The sequence below is a fragment of the Tenrec ecaudatus genome, chromosome 14 (genome assembly GCF_050624435.1).
Source record: "Tenrec ecaudatus isolate mTenEca1 chromosome 14, mTenEca1.hap1, whole genome shotgun sequence".
NCBI lineage: Eukaryota > Metazoa > Chordata > Mammalia > Afrosoricida > Tenrecidae > Tenrec > Tenrec ecaudatus.
The window spans coordinates 111,738,258-111,763,929 of NC_134543.1; the positions used below are offsets into that span (position 1 = coordinate 111,738,258).

The following is a 25,672-nucleotide window of genomic DNA, read 5'->3' on the forward strand; positions in this document are numbered from 1 at the left end:
AATGTTAAAACTCCAGCTTGCAGAGTAAAGCACTTGTTAGGCAGCACCCAGATGTTGTGAAGCTTCTGGTTTGCTGACATTAGACCTCTGTCTTAACCTACCCACAGCCAGTTGTGGGGTCAAGTCTGACACACAGCAAACCCAGGACACGGGAGAGCTGCCCCATAGGGTTCCAAGGCTGTGATCTTTATGGAAGCAGAGTGCCACAGCTTTGTCCCAGGTTCTAACTACCAAACTTTCGGTTAGCGGTGGGGTGCTTTAACCACTGCACTACCAGGGTTCCTACTCCCACAGCACACCATTACCTCAAGTATATTATACAGGTACACCTTGTGTTATTGTACTTCACTTTATTGTGCTTCACAGATACTGCTTCTTTAACAAACCAAAGGTTTGTGGCAAGCCTGCATCTAGCGAGTCTATGAATGCCATTTTCCCAACTGCATGCAATTCTCACAGTAATTGAAACTTTGCCACAACTCTATCACATAGTTCAAAGACTAAAATACAGTGTAGACACAGCTTGCTTGTGCTCTGGGAAACCAAAACTTGCTAACTTTGCTTTATGACAATGCTGTTTTACCTCGGTGGTCTGGAGTCAAACCAGTATTAACAAGGGCATGACTGTATAAGAAGTAATTTTACACTCTACTATAAAGTTCAATTATAAACTTAACACTATAATCATGCATATTGCAACACACGGGCTGATGCACATCATGCACAGCCACACCCATCTGTCAGGTTTGTATGTTACCATGATGCTGAACGGGTCGGAAGAGAGCTTCCTGACTAAGATAGACTAGAAAGACTTGAAGATCCGCTTCCAAACACTGGTCTATGAAAACCTTATGGATCACAGTGTGCATGGTACAGAAGGGGGCAGTATTTTGTCCCATTGTGTACAGAGTGGTGAGTTGCCAAGAACACTTCAAACTGAAAGTGACTTCCTTATTCAAAACTTTTTCTAAGTCACACACACACACACCACCCTCCACCCCCACCCCCACCCAAAAAAAGGGAAGAGAAAGAGAGGATATGTTTTACCATCGAGATGATCAAGTATGTAGTTACTACTAAATTATCAAGGTGTAGAAATCTGCTTCTACTAAAACCTTATGAAGTTCTCATCTGTAGCACGAGGTGCATGAGTCAAACTCCACCTGACAGCAAAGAACAGCAGCAATGCACGTATTAGGGAGCTCTCTCCATTATTTTCTCATTCCTCCTCCCATGAACTTTTTGAAGGCCCTGATATGCAATATCCCCCTAAAATATTTTTTTGGTTTTTTTCTCACTTATATTAATGCTATCATAGTATATACACTGTTTTACAACTTTTCAGTCAGCAGTACAGGATAATTATAATATCGCATTCCTACACAGTATTCCACAGTAAGGATATACTGGTTTACTTGGTCATTTTAGGGTTGTTTTCTTACTTTTCTACTTTTTCATGATCGTACATAATGCTGCACTGAACACCTTTGTACATCCTTACTCACATGGACAAGTAGGTGCTCCTCTGCTGCAGGAAACAGACAGAATTATGAAACGCTTGTATTTAAGCATTTTAAATTAGTAAACCAGATCAAGCCCACCGTCACCGAGTCAACTCTTAGAGACCCTATCACCTCTCGAGTGGCTGGTGGGTTTAAACCGACCTTACAGTTAGCTGTGCAACCCTTATCCACAGCCCACCAGTGCTTCCTTTTACACTGATCTCAGAAACTCCCTGCCAGCAAGCCGACTCCCAGTCACAGCCCCCTACATTAATATGTGCCTGCCAGTCATCCCAGCAATTCACACCCAACCTGGCTGCACCAACTTGTATGATCAAGTCATTTATATTTACCTCCTGATATTGGTCAATACTTAATATTGCCACGCTGCTTAAAAATGTTTGTCTGTAGGCTGGATAAAACTATTCTCATTCTCTCTCTCAAATAATTGAGGTTACATATATTATCAAATCTTTGTTGGCCACTTAATTCCTCTAAAACAGCCTGTTTTTATTTTTCTCATGGCCTCTTTGTAGTACATTATATTTGTCACTGAGGTATGTATGTTACAAATATTCCCACCAGTCTGTTTCAAATTGACTTATTTAGAACAGAATCAACTTTAAATTTTGGTTTTATCAAGTTTATTATTCAAAAGTACAAACATGATCATGTATTCCAATCACCTTTAGAACACACAAATCTTAATCGTGTATATTTAGCTTTAAGTGAAAAATAAACAGGCCATCCAGCACTCTATTTCATAACTATTTAAATCCCAGTTTTCCTGACATGAATCATCCATTTGGTCAGCAGGTCTCAATTCTAAAATGTGTCTTGTCTTCAAATGATATTTTATAAGTGTGCTTATCTTAAGATAACTAAAACAAAGTTTTCATGAAAAAATACTTGTTACGTGTGATATTTTCTACTTTCATAACCTATTGAATATGACCCACAGTTTGAACAACACAAACCTATATCCTAAGATCACTTTAAAAACATTAAAATATGAACTGCTTTCGGATTATAAAGTCTTTTCAATTAAAGATTGGGACTTTTCAGTTTTGCTTTGTTGGGGTTTGATTGTTTTGTTGTTGGGTGTTTTTATTTTTGTACAGTGCTTAGAGAATATCACACTACTAGGAACAAAAAACTAAGATATAGCCTGCCTGACGCTTAAGGCTAATGGCAAACATGGAAACAAATCATATAAGGGAAAGAAAACATTACCAAAGTCACAGCAACTTTTATTAAATAAAAATACCAAAATGTAAACCATTTTTCCAGGACATACTAGGCGCTCAGGTAGTGGTTTCCTTGCAGAGCCTCTAAGAACCACCCCCCCACCCCACCCCACCCAGACCTTAGGGTCTTACAGATAGTTTCCTCTGCTTCTCCTTCCCTGATGGCTTGGCTGACGCCCTTCCTCATTCCAACTCACCCAAGGAAAGCAGCTTTCCCTGCCACGCTCCCTCTATCCCAGGGTGCTCACACTTCTTAAACAGGGGCCAGTTCACTGTCCCTCAGACCGTTGCAGGGCCAGACTATAGCTTTAAAAACTATGAACAAAGTCCTATGCACACTGCACTGTTTTTAAAGGGTGAAGAGAGACCCAGTCATGGACAGGGCGGCCTGCTGGGGCTCCTTGTTTTATTAGTTTCCAGGCGATCAGTTCAGAAAGTTGGAGAGGGTGAGGCCACCACCACGAGCTCTGGACGTACTCTGCTGGGGCAGGCTGGGCAGGTACAGACCCCACCGGGGACTGGTAGGAAGACCATGGATCAGTGGCTGCTCCCCCACACGGATGGAGACCAGGGACTCAGGGGCTGTGCCATGGGCCTGCATGCCTCCGCAGGTCACAGACCGTCAGTGTCCTGGTGAGCCTGGAAGGATATGACCAGAGCGATTCATGCAGTGACCGGGTTGGAGCCGCCGACTGGGACGTGGCCTTGTAGTGGTTGCATCTGCTCACACAATTTAGGGGGTCAGCACAGGCCCTGGTGAGGGCTGGAGCCCCTTTGGGAATTGGGGCTCATAGGGATGAGACCAGACAGGCAGGGAGGGGCCGCCAAGCTGAGGAGAGATGCAAGGGTGCTATGTCTTTCAATACACAGACACCCTAAGACCGGAGTCCCAGCCTTGAGCCTCGGAGGCCAAGATGAACCAGCCCTAGGCCCCGTCCTGGCACAGGGGGTAGGGTCATCAGGAAATACCACCCCCCCCCATCCTGCCCTCCCCGCCTGAAGGACAGAAAGGACAGTAGGCTGTAGTTCTAAAGGGTGACCAATGCTTGTGGCTGATTGGGGTTGGGCTGCCCGCTTACCTCCCCTGGGAGGCAGATTTGTTGCCTTTAGGGATGAACTTCAGGGAGCTGCTGAATATACAGAAGCGGGACTGCCCCGCTGGGGGCCATCATTGAGGAACTCGTGGCCAAACCCGTGGCCGCATTTACCACAGGACACCTTAAAGGCATCAGGCTGATGGCGCTGGGGCCGCTTGGCCACGCATCGTGGAGGGTCTCCGTGAAGGCTGGCCACGGCGACGAGTGCTGTGCTTGGAGCGGCTAGACAACAGCTCACAGCCGCACTTGGCACACAGGTAAACAGCGGGTTCAAAGTGACTCTGGAAAACCTCACCCCCAGAGAAGCTGCAGAAAGACAAAGTGCTACCAGGTTCCCATCCCGCTCTCACACTCCGACAGCTCCCAGTGCACCAACCCCACCGCACATATCTTATTTTGAAGTAAAAAACCAAAATGGACAAAAACACGCGGCGGGCCGGATAAATGTCCTCGGCAGGCCGTGGTTTGAGGAGCCCCTGCTCTCCCCTGTTCACAGCACTTACTGCAACTGGAGTGAAGCTACTGCGCTCAGCACCAGCCCGATATCCTTGGAGAATGTCAACTCCAAGGAGAAGGACTTTATCCGCTGCTTTGTTCACTACAACGGGGACCCATTCTGACATGACTAAGTTCTGACAGCCAAAGAAAGGAAAGGAAGTGTCCGTGGACTTGTGACTGAGCACGGTCTATCACAGAGGGATGGCCAATTACGTGAGGGAGTAGGGAACAGGGCTGAAAATCACTGAAAAGCAGAAAACAGAGTTCAGACTTTATCCTGCAGACAGGTGAGAATCATTAGACATTTGGGGCAAAAGGTAGATGATCTATTCAAATATTTATTCCACACAGGTTCAATTCACTTTGCTTGGCACAATAAAGAGTACAAAAATCGATACCACTTCTCTCGGGTTGTTCAGAGTTCAGAAGCAGTGGATTAAAAAAAGCACTTTAGGTAGCATACAGTAAGAGGGAAGGCAGCAACAAATGATGGGAGGAGAGGAGGAGACGATGGACCAAGTGCAAGAAATAAAGGCAGTAACAGCAGTAACCCTACTCATCTGCGCACACTCTCGTTTGACAGAGGATATTTGTTGAGTATTTATCTGTTACAAATATATCTATGAATTTGGTAGAACATAGAGGACGGTTATAAAAACTTCTAAGACTCAAGCAAACACCTTGAGGGAATGAGTCATTGAGCCTAAGAGCCCAAGAACATAGTCAAAAGGGGCCCCAAGGTCAAATGGCATAACACAGTCCACACAGTGATGTTCTACATCCTACTCTTGGTGGGTAGCAACTGGAGTCGTAAAAGCTCAAAAAGTGATGGGGGGAGCGGGGAGGGAGGGGCAAAAAAAAGAGGACCTGATGCAAAGGGCTTAAGTGGAGAGCAAATGCTTTGAGAATGATTGGGGCAGGGAATGTATGGATGTGCTTTATACAATTGATGTATGTATATGTATGGATTGGGATAAGAGTTGTATGAGTCCCTAATAAATTGTAAAAAAAGAAAAGAAGAGAGAAAAAAAAAGAAAATGATTAGGGCAAAGAATGTACAGATGTGCTTTATACAATTGATGTATGTATATGTATGGACTGTGATAAGAGTTGTATGAGCCCCTAATAAATTGTTTTAAAAAAAACCAAACACAAAGTAACCTGTAGAACTATTGATATATTCCATTTGGTCTACCCTGATATTTAAAATGTAATTAAAATTAAAAGGATAACTTTCAATGAACATCTGCATGTGAATTAGTTTGGCATATATACATTGCAATAAAATTTTTAAAATGAGGGGAAAAAAGCTCAAAAAGTTCATGGAAAAATTCTATTATCTTTTCATTCTACCGTCCCATAACTGTTGAAAACCTCTTTTACACATCACAGGTAACTGAAGTTTAAGAATAATTACTACGAGAAACTGGCAAAGACAGAAAACGTGAGAACAGGTTGGGTAACGACAAGTGTAAATGTCATGAAAGTTCTTCAAAGCAGAAGTCTGAATAGGGTATTCGGAAACTGCAGCTGGTTAAGCACTCGGTGACAAAGAAAGGTTGGCAGTTGAACCCACCTCCAACTCTGTGGGAGACAGTCCTGGTGATCCACAGGACTCACTTTGGGGAAACACTTTGGGGCCCTTGGGTGGAATTGACTCAAGGGCACCCACCACTCTGAAACTGCAGCAGGTGAAGGAGGAAGCAGGGAAAAGGCTAAAGGCGGCAAGTACAACTGTGGTCTTCAAGCAATTTGAAAGAAAGAAATGAGGCTAACAGAATAGCAAAGCTTGATCACAGTGCCGTTGTTCCCCTCCTAAAATATTTTACATATTTTTCACAGATTTGAAGATTGGGAGGTAAAATCATTGCAGATGACAAAATGACCAGAGGGAAAAGGGGCTAAGTCTGACAACAAAATTGCTCAGGAACGTTCTTCTTCCAAAATACGATGAAAAGATAAAACAGTCATCATCGTGGCAATGGGGGTTAGGGAGGGAGTGGAAGTGTACCTACCCTTATCTTTTTTTTTAAGTTAAAGTCAATAGCATTGAGGAAAGTTACATAGACAACAACTGAAAGATCAGACTTAAAAAACGACTGCTACCAAGTGGCACAGGCTCATTTTAAAGTGTTCGCCATACATGTACAGTGGCCACAAAATCTCCATAGTTACACAGCTTCCTCCACAAAGATGCCGCCCTTGGGAGGGAAAACAGGACAGAGACGGTAGAAAGATGTGGGCTCAGACAAGGAGCCCGGTACAAGAGAAAAGTGACTGTTGCCGAGTTCACAGCATATTTAAGGATTGCGTGCCGGTGTGCATACGTGAGGAAGAGAAGGCGGAGGTCACTCACTACACAGGGAATAAGGGACAGAGAGTTGCATGAGGGCATATATAAAAATCACAGTAAAAAGGTTTACAGGATGAGAGGGATAGTTTTATATCATTCACTTATATTCCATACCGTTCAAATCCATTTTTCCTGTGTTTCTTCTAGTCTTGATTTTAACTTTACCTTAAAAAAAATGTTTTTTAAACCTCCAAATTCACGGCCATGGAGTCAATCCCAACTCACAGTGCTCCCATAGGCCAGAGTACAATCTGCCCGTGGATTTCTAAGATTGTAACTCTTTACAGTGGCTAATTGCGATCTGCTGGCCTTGCGATTTGCAGCGTAAAGTATAATATTTCATACTTTTGAAGGATCTATACTGTCAAAGGCCACCACAATTCCTTTGTGGAGTAAGATGGATGGAATACAAGCAAAATTTTGAGACCGACTTAGTACTCAAGTCTCCTGAGTATGTGTTTTGCTTTGGGTACACGCTAAGAGCTGTAGAAACAAGGGTAGAAGCGAGAGAAGGGGCTGCTCACCCAGGAAGTTTTGCCATAAGGGAAAGTGACCTAAGTCCGTGTTCAGTTGTATAATTAATAGTATGACTGACGGTGGGTGACTACACCTCGGTTTCCACATCTATGAAATGGAGCGTTACACTCGACGTCTCATTAGAGCTCTCTCTCGCCTCCCTAAGAATCACTTATCTTACCCTCCAGGTGTGATAGAGCATGCATATAAAGCATGCAGATGTCATAAACTCACTGTGTCAAGGTCACCATGTTCCTCAAAAGGAAGGAAAACGAGTAGTTCTCATTATTTTCACTTCAATTTTTAATTTACCATGTTATACAGCTACAGAAAAAAATACATGAAAGGCATGCATTTTAAGACTAAAGACACAAAATTCAGTATATATTCTACAGATTCCTGATCTGCAATTTCAAAAACCAACAAGGTCCTGAGAAGCAAAGTAATTCATTTGGCAGTAAAAGCTTACCTGAACTGACATAAAGCTATTCATAGTCTTCAACCCATTTAGTGTGAATATTCATCATTTTGCTGCAGAAATAGTAACATGTAAGAAATGGGATGTTGCATTGGACTCCATTGGAAGGTTCTTTATTCCAAAGCACATTAGCTCCCGAGAGTTTTGGATAAAGGATTGTGATTCTACAGTAATCATGGCCAATAATTACTATACTATTAACTACATGGCAGGCACTGTCCTGATCACCTTACATGCATTAACTCATTTGATCTTCAACACCACCATGAGGTAGGCAGTATAATTTAACCTCCAGGTTACAAAGGAAGCACAGCAGAATTACATAAACTGCCTGAAGTCACAGAATAGAGAGGGACTGACTAATCCAGGATGACCGCAACACTGAATACATGACACATGAAGAAATCCAACAAAGCTAAGAACTACATACTGTCGATGGTAAGAGGCAGTAGGATTTTTCTATATTTAAAACACATTAATTCTTAAATAGAACTGAAACAAGTATTTCATGCACTTACGAAGTCATTTATGTGCAATTCCCAAGTCAACATTCATCAACTACAAAGTACAAAATCCAAGGTCAACTTAGGTTAATGCCTGAAAATGTTTTTAAAACTGAAATAGTACATTTTTAAATTGCAAGTATGCAAAATAACATATGCTCACTAAAGGTTAGAAAATTCAGATAAATTACCTAGAAAATCACTGAGAAAACAGCCACATTAGTAACTTCTGCCATTATTTTTATATATCCATATAGCAGTTTGGGTTTTTTTTCTAAAGTGGAATCATACTATTCATACCGCTTTTAAATCTTTCCCCTTGGACAATGAATGTACAGATGTGCTTTACACAATTGATGTATGGATTGTGATAAGAGTTGTATGAGTGCCTAATAAAACATTTAATAAAAAAAAGAGGAAAAAAATCTTTCCCCTATACACCATGACTTCTTTTCATGTCTTTGTAGTCCAATGTCGAGATGGACCAGAACAACTATGGAGCTTTTCCATTGTTTGTAACTGTACATCACAGTCATCGAGAGTAAACGGGTCAGCTAACAGAAAGGTCAGAGGTTCAAACCCATGTGCCATTTGTTCCAAGGGAGAAAGATGTGGCAGTCTGCTTCCACAAAGAATATACTGCCTTAGAAACCCAGGCTGCATTTCTACTCTGTTCTACAAGGTCCTCTGAGTTGGAATCAACTCACCAGCAAAGATCTGCAGCGTGTTATGACGACCCGACCCAAAAAACCCACTGTCATCCAGAGTTGATTCCAACAGGCAGAAGGCACTGCTTTCTGGCAAATGCTTTAAACTTATCAAGTACTGGATAAAGGTTAGCTATCCCTTCTTTGAATGAGTGTTGGAAACGAGTAACAGAAAAAAAAGGGCCTACTTCTAGGTACATACCAAATGCAAATTCGAAATGGGGCTCAATACTTGTATACCAATATTTACTATATTATTCAAACAGACAAAAGGTAGAACACACAAACTCCATTGTGGTATGTCCATACACTGGAATATTATCCAGGCATAAAAATGAGTAAAATTCTGATCTCTGCTACCACATGAATGAAACTTGAAAATACTAAATCAAATATACAGAGAGATCATGCAAATACATGAAGCATTTCATAGCTGCCGAGTCCATTCTGACTCATGGCTAGTCTAGAGGACAGAGGAGAACTGCCCCAGGGGGCTTTCAAGGCTTTGCTCCTTACAGAAGGGACACATCTTCCTCCGTGGAGCAGCCTTAGGTTTCAATCAGCAGCTCAGCATTTGGCCACTGCAGTGGCCTCAGAGGTCCTTAGGCAAATGTAAGAGGAGCCCTGGTCTGGTACTGGTTACACACTGGGCTGCTGTTAACCACAAGTTCAGCAGTTTGAAACCACCAGCTGCTGAGGGGAAACAGGCTTTCTACTCCCTGAGTTTGTTTCAGGAACCTACAGGGGGCAGTTCTTCCTTGTACTATGAGTCAGAATTGACTCCGTAGGGGGCAGTGAGGTGTTTAGGGTGTTTTTTTTTTTTAAGCTTTAGGCAAATGCATACTCTGCTACCGAGTCATTTCTGACTCACAGTAACCCTTAAGGCGTTGGGAAGCTAACCCCTAGCTGCCCCGTGGATGAGGCATCCTGCTCCCATGAAGGTTCCCAGCCTCAAAACCCCACAGAGAACAACACTGTCCACAGGCTCTCTAGGCAAATGCACCCACAGAAAACAAATCTGAGGTTTCCAGAACAAAAGAGATGGATGAGCAAATGGAAAGTTACTGTTTCATTGATACAGAGACAGTTCGCAAAGTTTTGGGAACCCTAGTGATGGTTACACAACACTGACTACATTAATGCCACTGAGTGGTACACAAAGAAAGTGGTAAAAATGGTTTATAAATGGTTCATTATCCTATTAATTAAAATTATACAAGAGAAAAAATATGTTGAGTGGAATGCCAAAAAAATGGGAGTGAGAAGGTGGAGTAACTGGCTCTGGAGCAAACTGCTTGAGTTCAAGTTTTGGCTTTACCACGTACTAGCTCTATTACGTTGGACTACCTATTTCTGTCATTTTCATCTTCTGAAAACTACTACTGATTTCATGAGTATGCTCCGGGGAGGTGCTTTTTATACTTGTGTGTCTGCCACCTGGAGTAACTTGAACAAATGCAGAGGCACCAGGCCCTGCCCTACTTAAAACAAGCCTGGGCCTGCTTTCCAAGAGCTCTCCAGGTGATCCTGACACTAAAGTTTGAGAAAAAAGTAAGGTACCACTTACGATGTTAGCATACTGCTGGAAAGTTGACACCCTACCCCCAGTATCTGAGGCGGCTACAGAACGTTTACAGGAACATCCCACTCTACTTTGAATTTCACTTTTCCATGAACTTATTGAAACTGCCAGATAACATGGTAAAAGTGGGGCTAACAACTTCCTCTTGTACTGTTCAACCAGCTTCAAATTATTTATTTTTTTAAAGTTATGCCATAGAATTAACATTAAATGTACAATCCATTACAATGGTCTAGTCTTTAAGTCCATTAGGGTTTGACTATTAACAGACCCCACCCCCCTCATGAATTGGTTACATTTTGGGCTGCTAACCAACCACAAGGTTAACATTCTGAAATCAACAAGTGGGGGGAGGGGGGGAGAGAGAGAGACAGATGAAGCTCTCTGCTCCTGTAAAGATCTTTGGAAACCCTGTCCTATAGGGTCACCATGAGTCAGAATTGATTCAATGGCGACGAGGGAGATTTGGACTCTAAATGCCAGCCTGTTATCATTATTCCTTTTAAACGGTTAAGAGTATTGAGATTTCTATTTCCAGATTTATCAGTGGTTTTGCAAACAGCTTTGTCTCTAAGAAGAAATCACTTCAAGCTTAAGCCTCTACATTTATGCATGTCATGGGCATAGCCTAAATAAAGGTGCCTAAAGCCATCAACCGAGGACCTGGCCAATCATCTCTTTGCGGGGCCCTGTTGTTGACAGGAAACGTGACACCCTCATACTAAGGAAACTAACTACCTTCTAGGGAGCTTGATAAAAACAAACCTCTTCAGAAAAGTGTATCTACTACTAGAGGTCCCAAGACAGACACAACAGTGCTATAAAAATAAAATTCCTAATGGAAAGCTATGGGGGCCAAAGGAATGAATCCCAAAAAACAAAACTGCCCCTGAACTTGAAGATTTGTGTGGGTGTAGAACTTCATCCACACTGTGGATACTGCAGAGGCACTGTCTCTGGGCCTTGTGCATACTCCAAACTGGATTACTCAGACAAAAGTTCATGTCATGACTTTTGAACTCGACTTGTGTGCTTTACCTATTATTTCTAACAAACATACTTAATGACCCCCCCAAAAAAAAGATGGGGGTGGGAACATTTCACAGGAGATGAAGCACTCCATCTATAAAGACACTTTAAAGATGCCATGGTGGATGGGTGAGGGGGGAGAATAAACATGGATCAAGATCCAACTTGGTATGTACTTAAACCGTAATCACTGAAAATACACATGGCATGTTTTTTTAACAATTTCATGAAGAATGACCAGATGCTTTCTGTTGATCACACAGTAGAGAACTACAGACTGACAGATTCAGAGTAGAGTTCCAATCAAAACCAGAAAGCCGGAGTACACATGGCTTTACACTTTCACCCATCATGGACCCTGCACAATCCAGATTCTGACCTAAATCCCAACCTTGAAAACCCAGCTGAATTCTACACCAGAACACTAACGGTACACATACACACACATTATGAAAGTGTTATTTGTTCCACCAAATGTGCCAACGCAGGATTACTTTTCAATCTGGGGCTCTGTTAGTGTCTTATCACTGAAAATTATATGCAAACCCAAGTTTCCACAAATACATAATAGTATGGGGTTCATGTTCTACTTGTGTACATCATTAAAAACCACTAATGAAATTACACTGAAACACTTAAAATACTTTCAAATGTTCACGAGGCTCCAGGATAACAGGCAGATGATGCAATTTTTACTCATGATATTGTTTATGCACCTAATTTCCAAGTTTTAAAATGGCTTTACATTTTTTTAAAGTTAGGAGTCCAAGGAAAAAAGCAGAGGGGTCAAACAGCCACAGATCTCTGTGTTGTTGCATGAGAGCAAAGCAGAGTTTCTCAGTTAAAATAAAAAAGTATGAATTCTCAGCTGTTTTCCAGGAGTCACATGGGATGGCCCCACAGGTTAAACTCGGTGGTCTAACAATCTAGAGGTCTCTATTACACCCACTATTGAGGTTTGCAGAAGTGGGTTTATGGTAATGAAGAACGCAGATGGAGAATGGATAGACTGGTAAAAGAATTCAATCAGTGTCACCGAAACGTACATGTAGCAACTGCTGAATTGTCCCTTCTGCTGCTGTATGTATATTCTCAACAAAACGTCAAAGATTTGCAGAAATGAAAAACAATGCTACACTTCATAATGCATCCTTTATGTTAATGAATTAGTAAACACTGGAGAGAGAAAACTAAGAAAAACAAAGCTCCCTTAATTTCCTTAGCTTCTAAGTCAGAAGTGTCAAGACGGATGGCTACAAACCCAAGCGGGTCTTTATAAGAGAGAGAGCATCTGCAACGAGATTTTTTTCACCATTAACCTCTGCGTAACAAATTAGGGTGCATTTTTAATTCTGGGTCGGCACACTGCTTTACAAGGGCATTTCCCTGACAGTATCAAACCTTTTTCCAAACAAAAAAGGAAAGAAAAAAACTCCTGAAAGTAACTTTTCCGAATCGACTCAGCAAATCAGGGAGAGAACGGAAAACAATTGCCATCATGAAGCCCCCTTCCCAAGTCCTGCGGTCTCGGCCCCTCCTGTGAGCAGAAGTCGGCTTCGACACGGTGCAATCCGTTTAAAGCAAGCGTGTGGAAAAGCAAACACCAAGCAGGCCTGTGTCATGGCCTTCGTTTCGGTGTTCACGATGCACCCCGTGGGGCTAGGCAGCCCGATGGAAGGTTGGCGCGCTTCAACCGCAAGACGCATGAAATACAGACGAACTGTGCCCAGGCAGAAATGACACTGGCATGCTTCGCAACTTCTTTCCTGAAACCGTGCCCCCGCAGGTCCCGCCGCCAAAGACCCTGAGCCTTAAGCCCGGCGCATCCAGCAGGCAGGCTTCGTCCCCTCGGGGGATCTAAGTCCTTCGGGCCGTGGCTGGAGCCGCGCCGCCCCGTGCGGGACGCGCTGGGCTCTCCTGCGAGCCTGCCCGGCGCGGTCTCCCCTCCGGCCGCCTCCCAGCCCCGCGGGCCCGGCCGCACAAAGCGCCGGGGGTCCCGCCGCCCTTCCCCGAGCCGGGGAGCCCGGCGCGGCCGCCAGGCCGCCCAAACAAAGGCGCGGGCGGCACCGCGGAGAGGACGCCGCGCCCGGGCCGCGCCCGCCGCTTCCCCTCTTCCGCCCGCGGAGCCCCCGGCCCGGCCCGGGAGCGGCCCGGCGGGAAGCGGCGGGGAGGCCGCGGCGCGCCAGGGCCGAGGAGGGGGCGGCGGCCGCCACCATGTCTGCCCGCCCCTCCCAGCAGCGGGGTGCCCGGCGGACCAAGCGCGGCGGCCCGGCGGACGGCGCGGGCCGACCCCGCCGACCCCCACGGAATCCGCGGGGCCGGGAGCCCCGGAAACCCGGCGCCTTAATGCAATCAACAGGAAATCGCGGGGATGATCTGGGTTCCGGGGGAAGTGGAATTATTTTTTACCAGCGAAGAGATCAACTTCCACATCCGGTGGTAACAGGGCCCGACACAGACCCGCACTGACCTGGAAAAGCTTCGGGAGCGGCGGCCGGGGAGCAGCAGGAGGGGGTGCGGGGACCCGAGGCGCCTCGTACGCGGCCGGGCTGACGCGGCCCCGCTACACACAAAGCGCTTCAGCCGCACCGGGCGCTATTTTCCGAAAATGCCGCGTCTGGTCGGCGCCCAAAATCCCCACCGAAAAGTCCCCCGTGCTGCGCGCGGAGGGACACATGGTGTGCGCGGGAGGCAGAGCTCCCAGCATCCCTCCCGGAGCCGGCCCTCAGAGCCGCCTCGCCTCAGCCTTGTCCGCCCGGCCCTCGCCCCGCCGGCCTTCCCCCACCCACCCCCCGGCCCCGTTTCTGGCGGGAGAAGCGGGGAGCGATGGGACTTTTCATTTTAACGGAGGGGAGGAAAGTGTGTCATGTCCACGGCGGCCACACAAAGAGGCGGCGGAATGATCCGCAAGTCCCGGCGCGGCCCGCGCGTGCGCGCTGGCGGCGGTGGGCGCCGCGGCCCGCCATGTGCGCGGCGGGGCGGCCGACTCGGCCGCGCTGCTTTCCCGCCTCTTTCGGAGTTTTTGGAAAGGAATGTGCGTGCGCTAACCTCGTTCTCCTCTGCGGCCACCGAAGGACTGGGGGTCCGGACGCTTCAAGTTTTAAGTGCCCCAGCTCATCCGCGTGGTACAATCGTGGGAGACGGAAGAGGCTCGGTTTGGATACTTTTAAGGGTCCCAAGATTAAAGTTGGCACACCAGATGAGAGTCGGGATATGGAGGGCTAAGGTGAGGAAGGAAAAGATGTTCCTTCTCTCTTTCTCGGGAACTGAGCAAGTTAAGTGTGTGACCAGGTGTGCCTGCTCCTATCTTCCCCCCCGCTTTTTTTTTTTTTTTGAAAAAGACATTTTTAAATAACTGCTTCCTGGAAGGGTAACATTGTTGCTTCGCAAGTCCAGATGTGTTTCCCCATAGCTAGGATGTCAAGATGCTGATGTGTATTGTTAAGAAAGTAGCCAAGCTTTATTTTGAAGTGCTGGAGAGTTCGGCGGAATCCCCTGCGGACTTAATTTACATGCATTATTTGCAGAGGAGCCTAACGCTTAGCTTGTTTTTAACTGGGAGTCTGGGGATTGGCTTCCCAGCCGGCCAAGTTTACAACTGTTAGAATCCTATTGGTTGGGGTATCTGAGCTAATGCCAAAAACTTGATCCAAGAAAGCAGATGAACTTAAATGAAACTTACTTGCCTTACCACTGATTTTTGTGTGTAGGTGGCCTCAGAGAAGTCATTTTTATCCAGCTAGCCATTTTGTAGTATAAATATTGTAAAGATATATACTGCGTGTAACTTAGAGTATTATGCAAAAAAGGAAACAAACTAAATGGCAAAGGAGCACTTTATGTGTTTTCCCTTGATTTAATATAAGCTATTGATGTAAACACAGTTGTCAGATTTTTAAATGTGTTTACCATTACTTTACCCTGTTTCCCTTTACCATTCCATTTATTTGCATAATTGGATTATTCTAATTAATGCCATCAGCCCTTGCTTCAGAAGGCAGACAATTCAGTGGGCATCATCAGTAGGAGTGTTTACAAGGTAAACTGCTGCATCGAATATCTGAGAAAAAACCTCTCACTCACCTGGGCAGGTGGGAGCAAAAAGAAAGGACAGAGTGAGTTGGTGAGGCAAATAGCTGTAATGGGTAAGTTGAGGGATGTAGCCTTTCCAACAGGAAGCACTTGGTGCAGATATTGGAAGTTATGGTGCTAGGAGAAGAGTTGAGTAAAGAAGGCGCAGTGCCCTTTCAGGTGAGAGGTCGCTTGGGTGATCTCATGAAGGGCCTTGAATGCTGTGTGCAGGTGTTTGCTTCTGAGAATCAGTAGAAAGCCGGTGAGCAAATAAGACTGGAGAAAAATGGCCAGAGGATCTGGAGTGGTTAGTGGGCAGTTCTTGTGTGGCCATATCGAATGAATATGAAGTGCCCCTGACTGGACCAACCAAGCAGATGTGCTCAGTAAGCAATTAGACCCTCATTAAGCAGTTGTTTCAAGAGCGCCCACTCTGTGCCTGACAATTATTTGGACAGTAGCAATAAGGCAAACAGGACATAGTGGAGGAAAAGAACACATAAAAGCCTGGAGAAGAAAATTAAAGGATGATTAGATAAAGGGTTGCCTGATTTGGGGGTCTGGGTTGTTAAGATGGGCTTACTGAGAAAGTAGTCTCTGAGCCATGACCTAAGTAGAAAGATGTCAAGGACAAGCAGAGCAACGATCTGAAGTGAGAAGGAGTTTGTTGCGTTTCCAAACTCACTACTATCAAGTAGATTCTGACTCATAGCAACCCTGTAGAACTGCTGCTTTGGATTTCAGAGACGAAATCTGTACGAAGCAGAAAGCTTCATCTTTCTTCTACAGAGCAGCTGCTGGGTTTGAACTAATGACCATGTGGTCAGCAGTCCAACCAGGGCTCTTGTGTTTAAGGAACAAAAAAACCAATGTGGATTCAGTCTATAGAGTAAGCAAAGTTAAAACTCCCCATCCTGAATAGGAAGTTGTACGTACTTTGTAAGCTGTTGGGGGTGGGGGGTTTCCTAAGGAATGGAGTGCTAGGACCTAGGATATTAATATTTAAGATGGAGAAAATGGATGGATAGTAGATAGGTTCTGTGAATTGGACTGACCTGTCAAGCATGAGTGCAACATGAAAGGATAGGGGAAAGAATCAAGATTGGTCCCATTCTTAGGTGTGGTGGCCATCGTTACCTGGGCTGATGCTGTCCAGCAGAAATAGAATGCAAGCCACGTGTGTCACTTTCAATGTTCTAGTAGCTACAGTAAGAAGGAACAGATGAAGTTAACTTTAAGGATTTCTTTAATATATCAAATACAGAAATTAGTAAGTTTTTGCTGGTGTTTTTACATTCTTTTATTACTAAGGGTTAAAAGTCTAGTGTTGTTTTACATGTACAACACATCTGAATGCTTGATATGTATTTAGATGCCCTAGATATATTGTTGACAAAGTATATTCATGTACCCAATTCATTTCAAACCTACTTAAGTTTCCAAGTAATGAAATTAAAAGGTCTATTACTCATTGAAATTAAGATTAAAAATTCATTTCCTCCATTATACAAGTTAACAGTATTAGGCTCAAGGCTAGTAAGACCACTAGGTGGCCAGTTAATCACAGGACTCCACAGCCTTAGAAGTTTTAAGTGCCACGGAAATTGTTGAAGGGTGTTAAGAAATGGAGTAGTATGAACTAGGATATTAGCGGTAGAGATGGAGAAAGGGGATGGATACAAGATAAATTTCGTGTCTAGGCCTGACCAGTCAAGCCTGAGTGGCTAAGAGCAACTCTTTTCGTTGGGCCCTCCACACATGGTCCAAGCTCCCACTCCAGCCCTGTGATTTCAGTGTCACAAAGTACGCTCCTCAGGCTATGCCAGTCCATTAACCCTCTGTTACCAGCCAATGGCAAGGCATTCGCAGAAATTAAGAGAGTAAGGATTTAGAAACCGCTATCGCAGTTTAACAGTGATTTTGTGTAGCTCTAATAAAAAGCGTGCGCTTGTATCATACATGTCTTTGAATTCTCATTTTCCTTTTCTAGTAATTCACTTGTATTTTAAATTTTGATGATGTTTCATCATAGATAAATTTTGAAGCTGTAGACCTCTACAAAGGGAGTCGGAGGACTAAGTTCCTGAGAAATGGATCTGAATCCAAATGCCTCTCTGTACAGTGAAAACCATAATGACCCAGGCATGAAGGGCATTGGCTCACGATTAAGGACGTTCACAGGCTGCAGTGCAAGTGAGAAATGCTCAGGTGCATCAGGACGTGTGACAAAGTTCTTTCAGGGCGCCTAACAAATTCCCAAAGAGCATACTGCGGCGGCGTAAACCTCAGTGCATTCGGGTGAAGCTCTGGGTCAGCAAAACCAGTTCCTCAGATGAAGTGCCCAGAAGCACCCATCCAGTAAGCCACAATCGGAAGGCACTCAACTCCACTATAGTGGGTCAGCAAGCTCTTATTAAGTGCCCAGAGGCGCCCAAGTCCACCAGCCAGCCTGTGCCCCCAAAGCACTCAGCTTTGCTTCCCCCGAGGGCGGGGCCGTCCACTACTCTCCTGATCTGGCTCCTGGATCTGCCGCTGCTGCTCTTCTGACTCCTTCTGTAGCAAGGAGGTTCCCTGCCCAGGGATCTGCGTCCAGAAGACATTCTTCATTCCTGACACTTGCTGGGAGTGAGCGTCTCCTTTTATATCCAGCAGGATGGTAATTGGGGAATCCTACCAGTGTCCCCCCACCGGACCGATGCCAGAAAAGGTGAATTTGGTAGGTGTTGCAGAGACTCTGGCTAGAAGAGCCACATCTAGTAACTCGCTGCCCCGACAGGTGGGTGCGAAGACGGAGTAAGAGACTGCAGTGACCTGAGCAAGTCTCCTAACGTGCCTTAATTTTTTTCACCTGTGTGGGGGAGGGGACGCTGTGAAGATTAAACCAACATTTTCTTGTTTATAATTCTTTGTAAGATGTAAAAATGCCTTAGGGAAAAAAACGCCTTAGAAAATTGTTACTGATGCCTGAGTCAGTGTGGTGGGGAAGATGTTAAGGGTGCTTGGGATTGTGAAACTGAGCTGTGAAGAGACTAGTGATAACAGAAGGCAATGGAACCAAGAGAAGCTTATTTGGAGAAAGATGTATACATTCTATATGCTTTTTAAGCTGAGGCCAAAAATCAAGCTTAAAAAGTTTGCTATTCTGAACAGAAGTCAGAAATGGTGACGTCAAACTAGAAGTTACTGTATAAGAGTAATAACTGTAGCCAGAGGAATAAATGAGGTGGTTGGGGTGACAAATAAAAACCGTTTTTAAAGACAGAATGGTTTTTTAAAGAAGTCTGCTTTTATTGAAGACATTAAACGTGTCAGTTGCACTGTAGCTCAGTTATTCCTCTCACATTCCAAAGTAGCCAATTTTATTTTCATATGACAGACTAGGCTCAAGACAAGGTGTTCAGCAGTTAAAACCAGCCTGACTCCAGTTGATACTGCATACTAACCGTTCCTGTAGCGTCCTGGCTGGTAAAGAAGCCCACAGGGAGAATTTGAATCAATGGAAGACAGACAAGCCAAATCTGTTGTCATCGAGCCAATTTCAATTCAAGGACAGAGCTTCCCCATAAAGTTTTCTGTGGCTGTAATCTTCCAAAAGCTAGCCGCCACATCTTTCTCCAAGTATCTGATGGGTTCGAACCACTGGCCCTTCAGGTAGCAGCCCAGCTCTCAGCCACTGTACCATGTGTCTGAGGAGGAGGGGAAACAGCGGAGTTCCTGGGACGGGTGCAGCAATACCTGCACTGCTCTGTCCCTTGTGCTTATCTAAGTGGGGGTGATCCAGGCAAACATTTCTAGATTTCTGACAATAAGGAAAAAGAAGATGGTAACTGTAAACGGGGGAAAGGTGATTAAATTCTGACCAGCTACCCTTGCCTCACAACTGCTTTGGATCATTTGTGATGTTCCTGTACTGCCTAGACCAGTGGTTCCTGAGCTTCCTAATGCTGAGCTCCTTTAATACAGTTCCTCGTGGTGACCCCATCCATAGCATTTTTATCGCTACTGCATAACTGTAATTTTGCTACTGTTATGAATCAGGTGACCCCCTGTGAAAGGGTTGTTCAACTCCCCCCCCCCAAAAGGGATCGTGACCCACAGGTTGAGAACCACTGGCCTAGACCATCTTGGGTTATCTCCAGTGACATGGGACCCTCGCATTGGGAAACACTGAAATGTGTGATTGTGTCTACTGTTTACAGTGCACAATCATCTGGAATTTTTTAAAACATTTTATTAGGGATTCATACAACTCTTAGTACAACCCATACATACATCAATTGTGTAAAGCACATCTGTACATTCATTACCCTCATCATTTTCAAAGCATTTACTCTCCACTTAAGCCCTTGGCATCAGGTCCTCTTTTATTTACCCCCTCTCTCCCCACTCCCTCTCCCTCATGAGCCCTTGATAATTTATAAATCATTCTGTCATATCCTGCCCTGTCCAGCATCTCCCTTTACCCCCTTTTCTGCTGTCCTTCCCCCAGGGAGGAGGTCACATGTAGATCCTTGTAATTGGTAACCTTTCTAACCCACTCTCCCTCTACCCTCCCAGTATGGCCCCTCATACCCCTGGTCCTGAAGGTATCATCCGCCCTGGATTCCCTGTGCCCCCAGCTCCTATCTGCACCAGTGTACATCCTCTGCATCTGGAATTCTAAGAGAAAAGATCAGTCTGGTTTTTGTCAGCAAGGTCATTAAGATTGGATAGAAGAAAATTTCTGTGACTGATGAACATGTACCTCTTGAAAAGTAGCTCCGCCTCCTTAAAATTTAGAGAAATCCACTGTAATTTCATGGGGAACAAGTTTCCCACTGAGATTTATTAAGTTCATGTATTATTAAGGATTAGAGCATTAAAAAGGGTTTCCCACAATAGTTACTCATTCTTCCTTACATGTTTTTAGATTTACAGATGAATAATGTATAGATTTTTAGCCAATTACTTAGAGCGTGATATATTCTCTTTATTTGCCCCCAAGTTATAGAGAAGACCTTCCAATAAGCAAGAGAAATGGGCAGAGCAGCTGATCTAAGAGTTTGCGAGAAGCACCGAGAACTTTGGCTTCCAGTGATTGCTTAGCCACGGCCATTCCAACTCAGCCCTATATTTTGCATCCCAGAGGTTCCGGATCTTTTGGGACAACACATACCAAGTACCTTACTAGATTTGAAGGCGGTCAGCATTTCATGATTGTTGTCAGGGCTTTTGGCCAATTTTTTAAAGTATTTGAAATAGCCATTCTGTTTCAGAAATCAGAACAAAAAATCATTGCTATCTTAACTTGCATCTAGTTCCCACTCCCCAGGAAATCTCTATTTTTATTTCTTGTCTATTTCCCCAGAGTTTTTTCATGCCTATCAAACTAAAAATAACCATTCTTATTTCTCCCTATTTTTATACCAAAAAAGAACACCATGTGAGTTATTTTGCTCCATTCACTTAAGATGCCTTTTTCCATATCATTACATAAAACGCATCACTCTTTTTTACCCCCTACATATTATTAGCCAGTTAACCTGTTGAGGGACATTAAAATTTCTTGTTTGCTATTCTGATTAGTGTTTGAATTAATGCCCTTGAACATAAATATTTTCATACATGCATAAAGTATCCACTCCCAATTCACAGAATCGCTGTGTATGGTTACCATTACTGGACATTTTGATCCGAGGTTTGATAGAAGGGTCAAAAGGGGATAGATACAGAAACAGAGTTTCCAGTGCTCATGGACTCTAGGCTTTCTAGAGCAGTGCTTCTCAACCTTCCTAATGCCACCACCCTTTCATACAGTTGCTCATGTTGTGGTCATCCCCAACCATAAAATTATTTTCATTGCTACTTCATAACTGTAATTTTGCTACTGTTATGAATTAGGTGACCCAAAGGGGTCATGACGCACAGGTTGAGAACAACTGTTCTAGAGCCACTGAGACTGGATGAATGCCTGAAACCATCTACACTGTAAACCTAAAATAAATATGCCCTGAAGTCTACTTAAAACTCAACAATAGTCTACATTAGGTTAAGTTTGCCTTGTACATCACATGGAGAATTATATATGGGATTAAATTGACAGCAGCTCAAGATTTGATAGTCTTAGGGGACAATACATTGGAGAAAGGACTCCAAAAAGGAGGGTGGGAATAGTTGTACGACTCCAAGAATGTAATCAGTGTTGGATTTTCCATGTAGAAACTGTTGAAATGGCATATGTTTTGATTGGTTTTTGTGTGTGTACATTCACAACAAAATCAGTAAAATTGAGACAGAAATGCCTTTTAAACAGTATGCCTTTTAAAGTTGATTGATTCTGCCCTTTGCCCTCAGAGGATTTTACCAAGTCTTACCAAGTTTTAGGATTTTTGCCTGCCAGCGATTGAAAAGCAGATGATGTCAAGTTCGACTTGCTCTTTTCAAGAACAATAACAAAATCCCTTGGTTGAATTGGAGGAAATGAGGTTCAGGTCATAGACTTTGTTCGAGACAGAAATTATTTTCAGCAACTCCTGACGCTACGCAAGCATAACTAATGAAGACACGGTTGTTTATGCAAAATGGCCAGCGAACCAGGAGAGTGGCCAAGAATGACTGCAACCGCACCACCTGCATCTCCCAAATTTGCCAGCTTAGCAGGATCTGACCAGACCTTCATGCTTTGTTTGAACTGCAGTGAATCAGCCTCTTTAGAAGAGGAAATTATTAATTTTGTGAAAAATTCCCCTAACCTGATAGAAGCAGAAAGTGATTTAAAATTAATCTTGCTTTAGGGCTCAGGGAGCACAACGTGAGGCTAGAGCAGGGTTAGCAAATGCTCGAGATGGAAGAGCCAATCCTGTCCCTCACTACAATTTATGAATTATTTGAGAGCCTTACGTGTATTTTTATTAATCATTTTATTAGGGCTCATACAACTCATCACAATCCATACACATCTCAATTGTGTAAAGCACATTTGTATATTCATTGCCCTCATCATTCTCAAAACATTTGCTCTCCACCTAAGCCCCTGGTATCAGCTCATTTTTTCCTCCTCCCTCATTGCCCCCTCTTACCCTGTCTGACATGTCCCCTCACCTGCTCTTCTGTTGTCCGTCCCCCAGGGAGGAGGTCACATGTAGATCCTTGTAATCGGTTCCCCCTTTCCAGCCCACACTCCCTCCACCCTCCCAGTATCTCCATTCACACCACTGGTCCTGAAGGGATCATCCACCCTGGATTCCCTGTGTTCCCAGTTCCTATCTGTACCCGTGTACATCCTCTGGTGTAAACAGATTTGTAAAGTAGAATTGGGATCATGATACTGTGTGTGGGGGCGGGTGGGGGGGAGGGTGGGAAGAAAGCATTTAGGAACTAGAGGAAAGTTACATGCTTCATCATAGCAACAATAGCTTGTCTCCTCCCTGAGACCCTTCTGTGAGAGGCATAAGTGTGTTTTTATCAACAAATGAAGTCACTGTTACCTGAATAATATGCTTTAAAGTATTTCAATTTTACCTCAGATCCACATGTTTGTACCTACTGAGAGAGCCATAGTTTGCCAACCCCTGGCTAGAGAATTCACCTTTCCTGAGGGCCAAGGCCAACTTCAAATGTGTTCTAGGCTCAAGTATTTCTTGCTTGGTCCATGAAAAAAATTTCTTCCCCAGATTTTTAAAGATTAATGTGGTCTTTTCTTTCTTGCTCATTATTTGTATTTTTGATCTTTATATTATTATTTATTTTGTTGGGTTATTTTTAATTGTTCTATCTCTTCCCAATGTGTGAAGCACAGAAGGAATGCATGCATGAGGCAATAATGATGCAATGGTATATTGGGGATTTGGAGGTGGGGGTAGGAGATAGGAAGGATGAGGGGATTGGGGAACAAACCAGGCAGGAGCGGGGAAGGAGCATTAGAACGGATTGTGATTATGCATGTACAGCTCATTTTAAAGGGAAAGCTCATTTTAACCATGGAAGTGTATCATGTGAATACTGTACAAAACAAAGTCCCACCACCAGTGGTTACCATAGGTAGAGAGGAAAGAGGTGTTACATAGGGGACATAGAGCTTGTGTCAATGGTAGAGTAATTTGGAAAAGGATATCAATAGTGTTTGTACAACACGAAGATATAATCAGTAACACAAGAAGAAGTTGTGGGATTAGAGGGGGAAAAGGGTTTCTATGACTGTCATCTGAACAAAAGTAACTTAAGAGGGTTGGCTGTGACTTGTCAACCTTTTAATTCATTTAACAAATCAGGCATTTTGTAGAGCATGTTAAGGTTTAATTCATTTAATAAGTCAGGCATTTGTAGAGCATATTACAGCTCAATAGCCTGGGTTTGAATCCCAGTCATGGAACCAATGCACTAGTGCCCTATCCTCAGGGAAGTCATAATATCTTTGTACTGCAGTTTTCCTCATTTGTATTGTAAAGGATTATAGAATCCACCTTAAGGATTGTGTTTTAAAGTTTAAATAAATGGATGTAATGTGCTAAGAAAGTTGCTGGGCACTGATTAAGTAAACATTCACTTATTTTGTTGTTTTCAGGTAAGGATGGGGAATAAACCTCCATTGAGTTTCTTCTGACCATTGATACGGAATGTGAACAGTCCTCTTCTGGGAGAGTGCATTGGAAAATGAAACTGCTATCTCTGTCCAGCCAGCCCAGGGAGGGCAGTTTCCATTAAGGGCTTGCCTAGGTGTGTCCTAGCTCGAATCATAATAGGTATTGCCTCATCTTGAGTCCTGCCCTGACTGCATGAGTTGGAAGGCCCTGGACCAATCTTTTTCTTTTTAATCATTTTATTGGGGGCTCGTACAACTCATCACAATCCATACATCTCTCTGTGATGTTAAGCACATTTGTACATTTGTTGCCATCATCATTTTCAAAATATTCTTTCTACTTGAACCCTTGGTATCAGCTTCTCCTTTTTTCCCCTTCCTCCTCCACCCTCCCTCCCTCATGAACCCTTGATAATTTATAAATTATTGTTATTTTTTCATGTCTTACACTGACTGATGGGATCATGATAGTGGGGGTGGGGTGGGAGAGGAAGCATTAAAGAATTAGAGGAAAGTTGTATGTTTCATCAGTGCTCTACTGCACCCTGAATGGCTCGTCTCCTCCCCATGACCCTTCTGTAAAGGTATATCCAATTGCCTGCAGATGGGCTTTGGGTCTCTCCATTCTGCATTCTCCTTCATTCGCAGTGATATGATTTTTGGGGGTTATGAGTCTTTGATGCCTGATACCTGATTTTGTTGACACCTCATGATCACACAGGCTGGTGTGCTACTTCCATGTGGGCTTTGTTGCTTCTCAACTACATGGCCGCTTGTTTATCTTCAATCCTTTAAGACCCCAGACACTATATCTTTAGATAGCCGGCCACCATCAGCTTTCTTCAACATATTTGCTTATGCACCCTCTGTCTTCATCTATCATGTCGGGAAGGTGAGCATCACGGGATGCAGGATTATTAGAACAAAGTGTTCTTGGATTGAAGGAGTACTTGAGTAGAGGCCCAATGTCCATCTGCTACCTTAATACTAAACCTATAAATATATGAACATAGAGCTATTATATTTACATATGTACATGCCTGTATTTATAGTTAAATGCCCTTTGCCTCCTAGTTCTTTCCTCTGTTTCCTTTTCCTTTTCCTCTTGTCCCACTATCATGTTCAGCCTTCATTTGAGTTTCAGTAATTCCTCTTGGTTACATTGCCCTTGTTCAAGCTCTACCAGGCCTCCTACACCCTCCTCGCCATCGATTTTAGATCACTTGTTCTTCCCTTGTCCCTGGGTTTGTTAACACCCACTTCCTTTCCCACACTTCCCCCTCTCCCATGTCCCCTCCAGAATCATCAATCCTGTTGTTTTCTCCTCCAGATTGTTTATCCCGCCTATCTTATCTAGATAGACCTGCAGGGATAATAATATGCACAAAAACAAGACAGCATAAACAAAGCAACAAAATAACAACAACAAAAGAAAAGCCTATAAATAGTTCAAGGTGTTTGTTGACCTTTTTGGGAATTTTCTGGTGAGTCTAAAGGGGTGCCACACCCTTGCCCCACAGTCTATTGTT

At 43.9% G+C, this 25,672-nt stretch overlaps 1 protein-coding gene and 1 long non-coding RNA gene across 7 annotated transcripts in view; one reads left to right on the top strand and one right to left on the bottom strand.

Moving 5' to 3' along the window:
* The window catches only part of GABPB1 (GA binding protein transcription factor subunit beta 1), a 79,461-nt gene extending 65,192 nt beyond the window's left edge, over nt 1-14,269 (bottom strand). For 2 of the 6 annotated variants that reach the window (XM_075532363.1, XM_075532364.1), the window contains exon 1: nt 13,983-14,269. Coding sequence is in view for 4 of the 6 variants with exons in the window: in XM_075532361.1 (XP_075388476.1) it covers nt 13,922-13,945 (24 nt within the window). In the remaining 2 variants the exon portion in view is untranslated. The other 4 variants (XM_075532361.1, XM_075532360.1, XM_075532366.1 and 1 more) reach the window with 4 other exon arrangements.
* On the top strand, nt 13,715-18,847 carry LOC142426819 (uncharacterized). The gene is made up of 2 exons (XR_012779761.1): nt 13,715-14,738; nt 17,616-18,847. It is a non-coding gene; the product is annotated as an uncharacterized LOC142426819 (long non-coding RNA).
* The last annotated feature ends 6,825 nt before the right edge of the window (nt 18,848-25,672 follow it).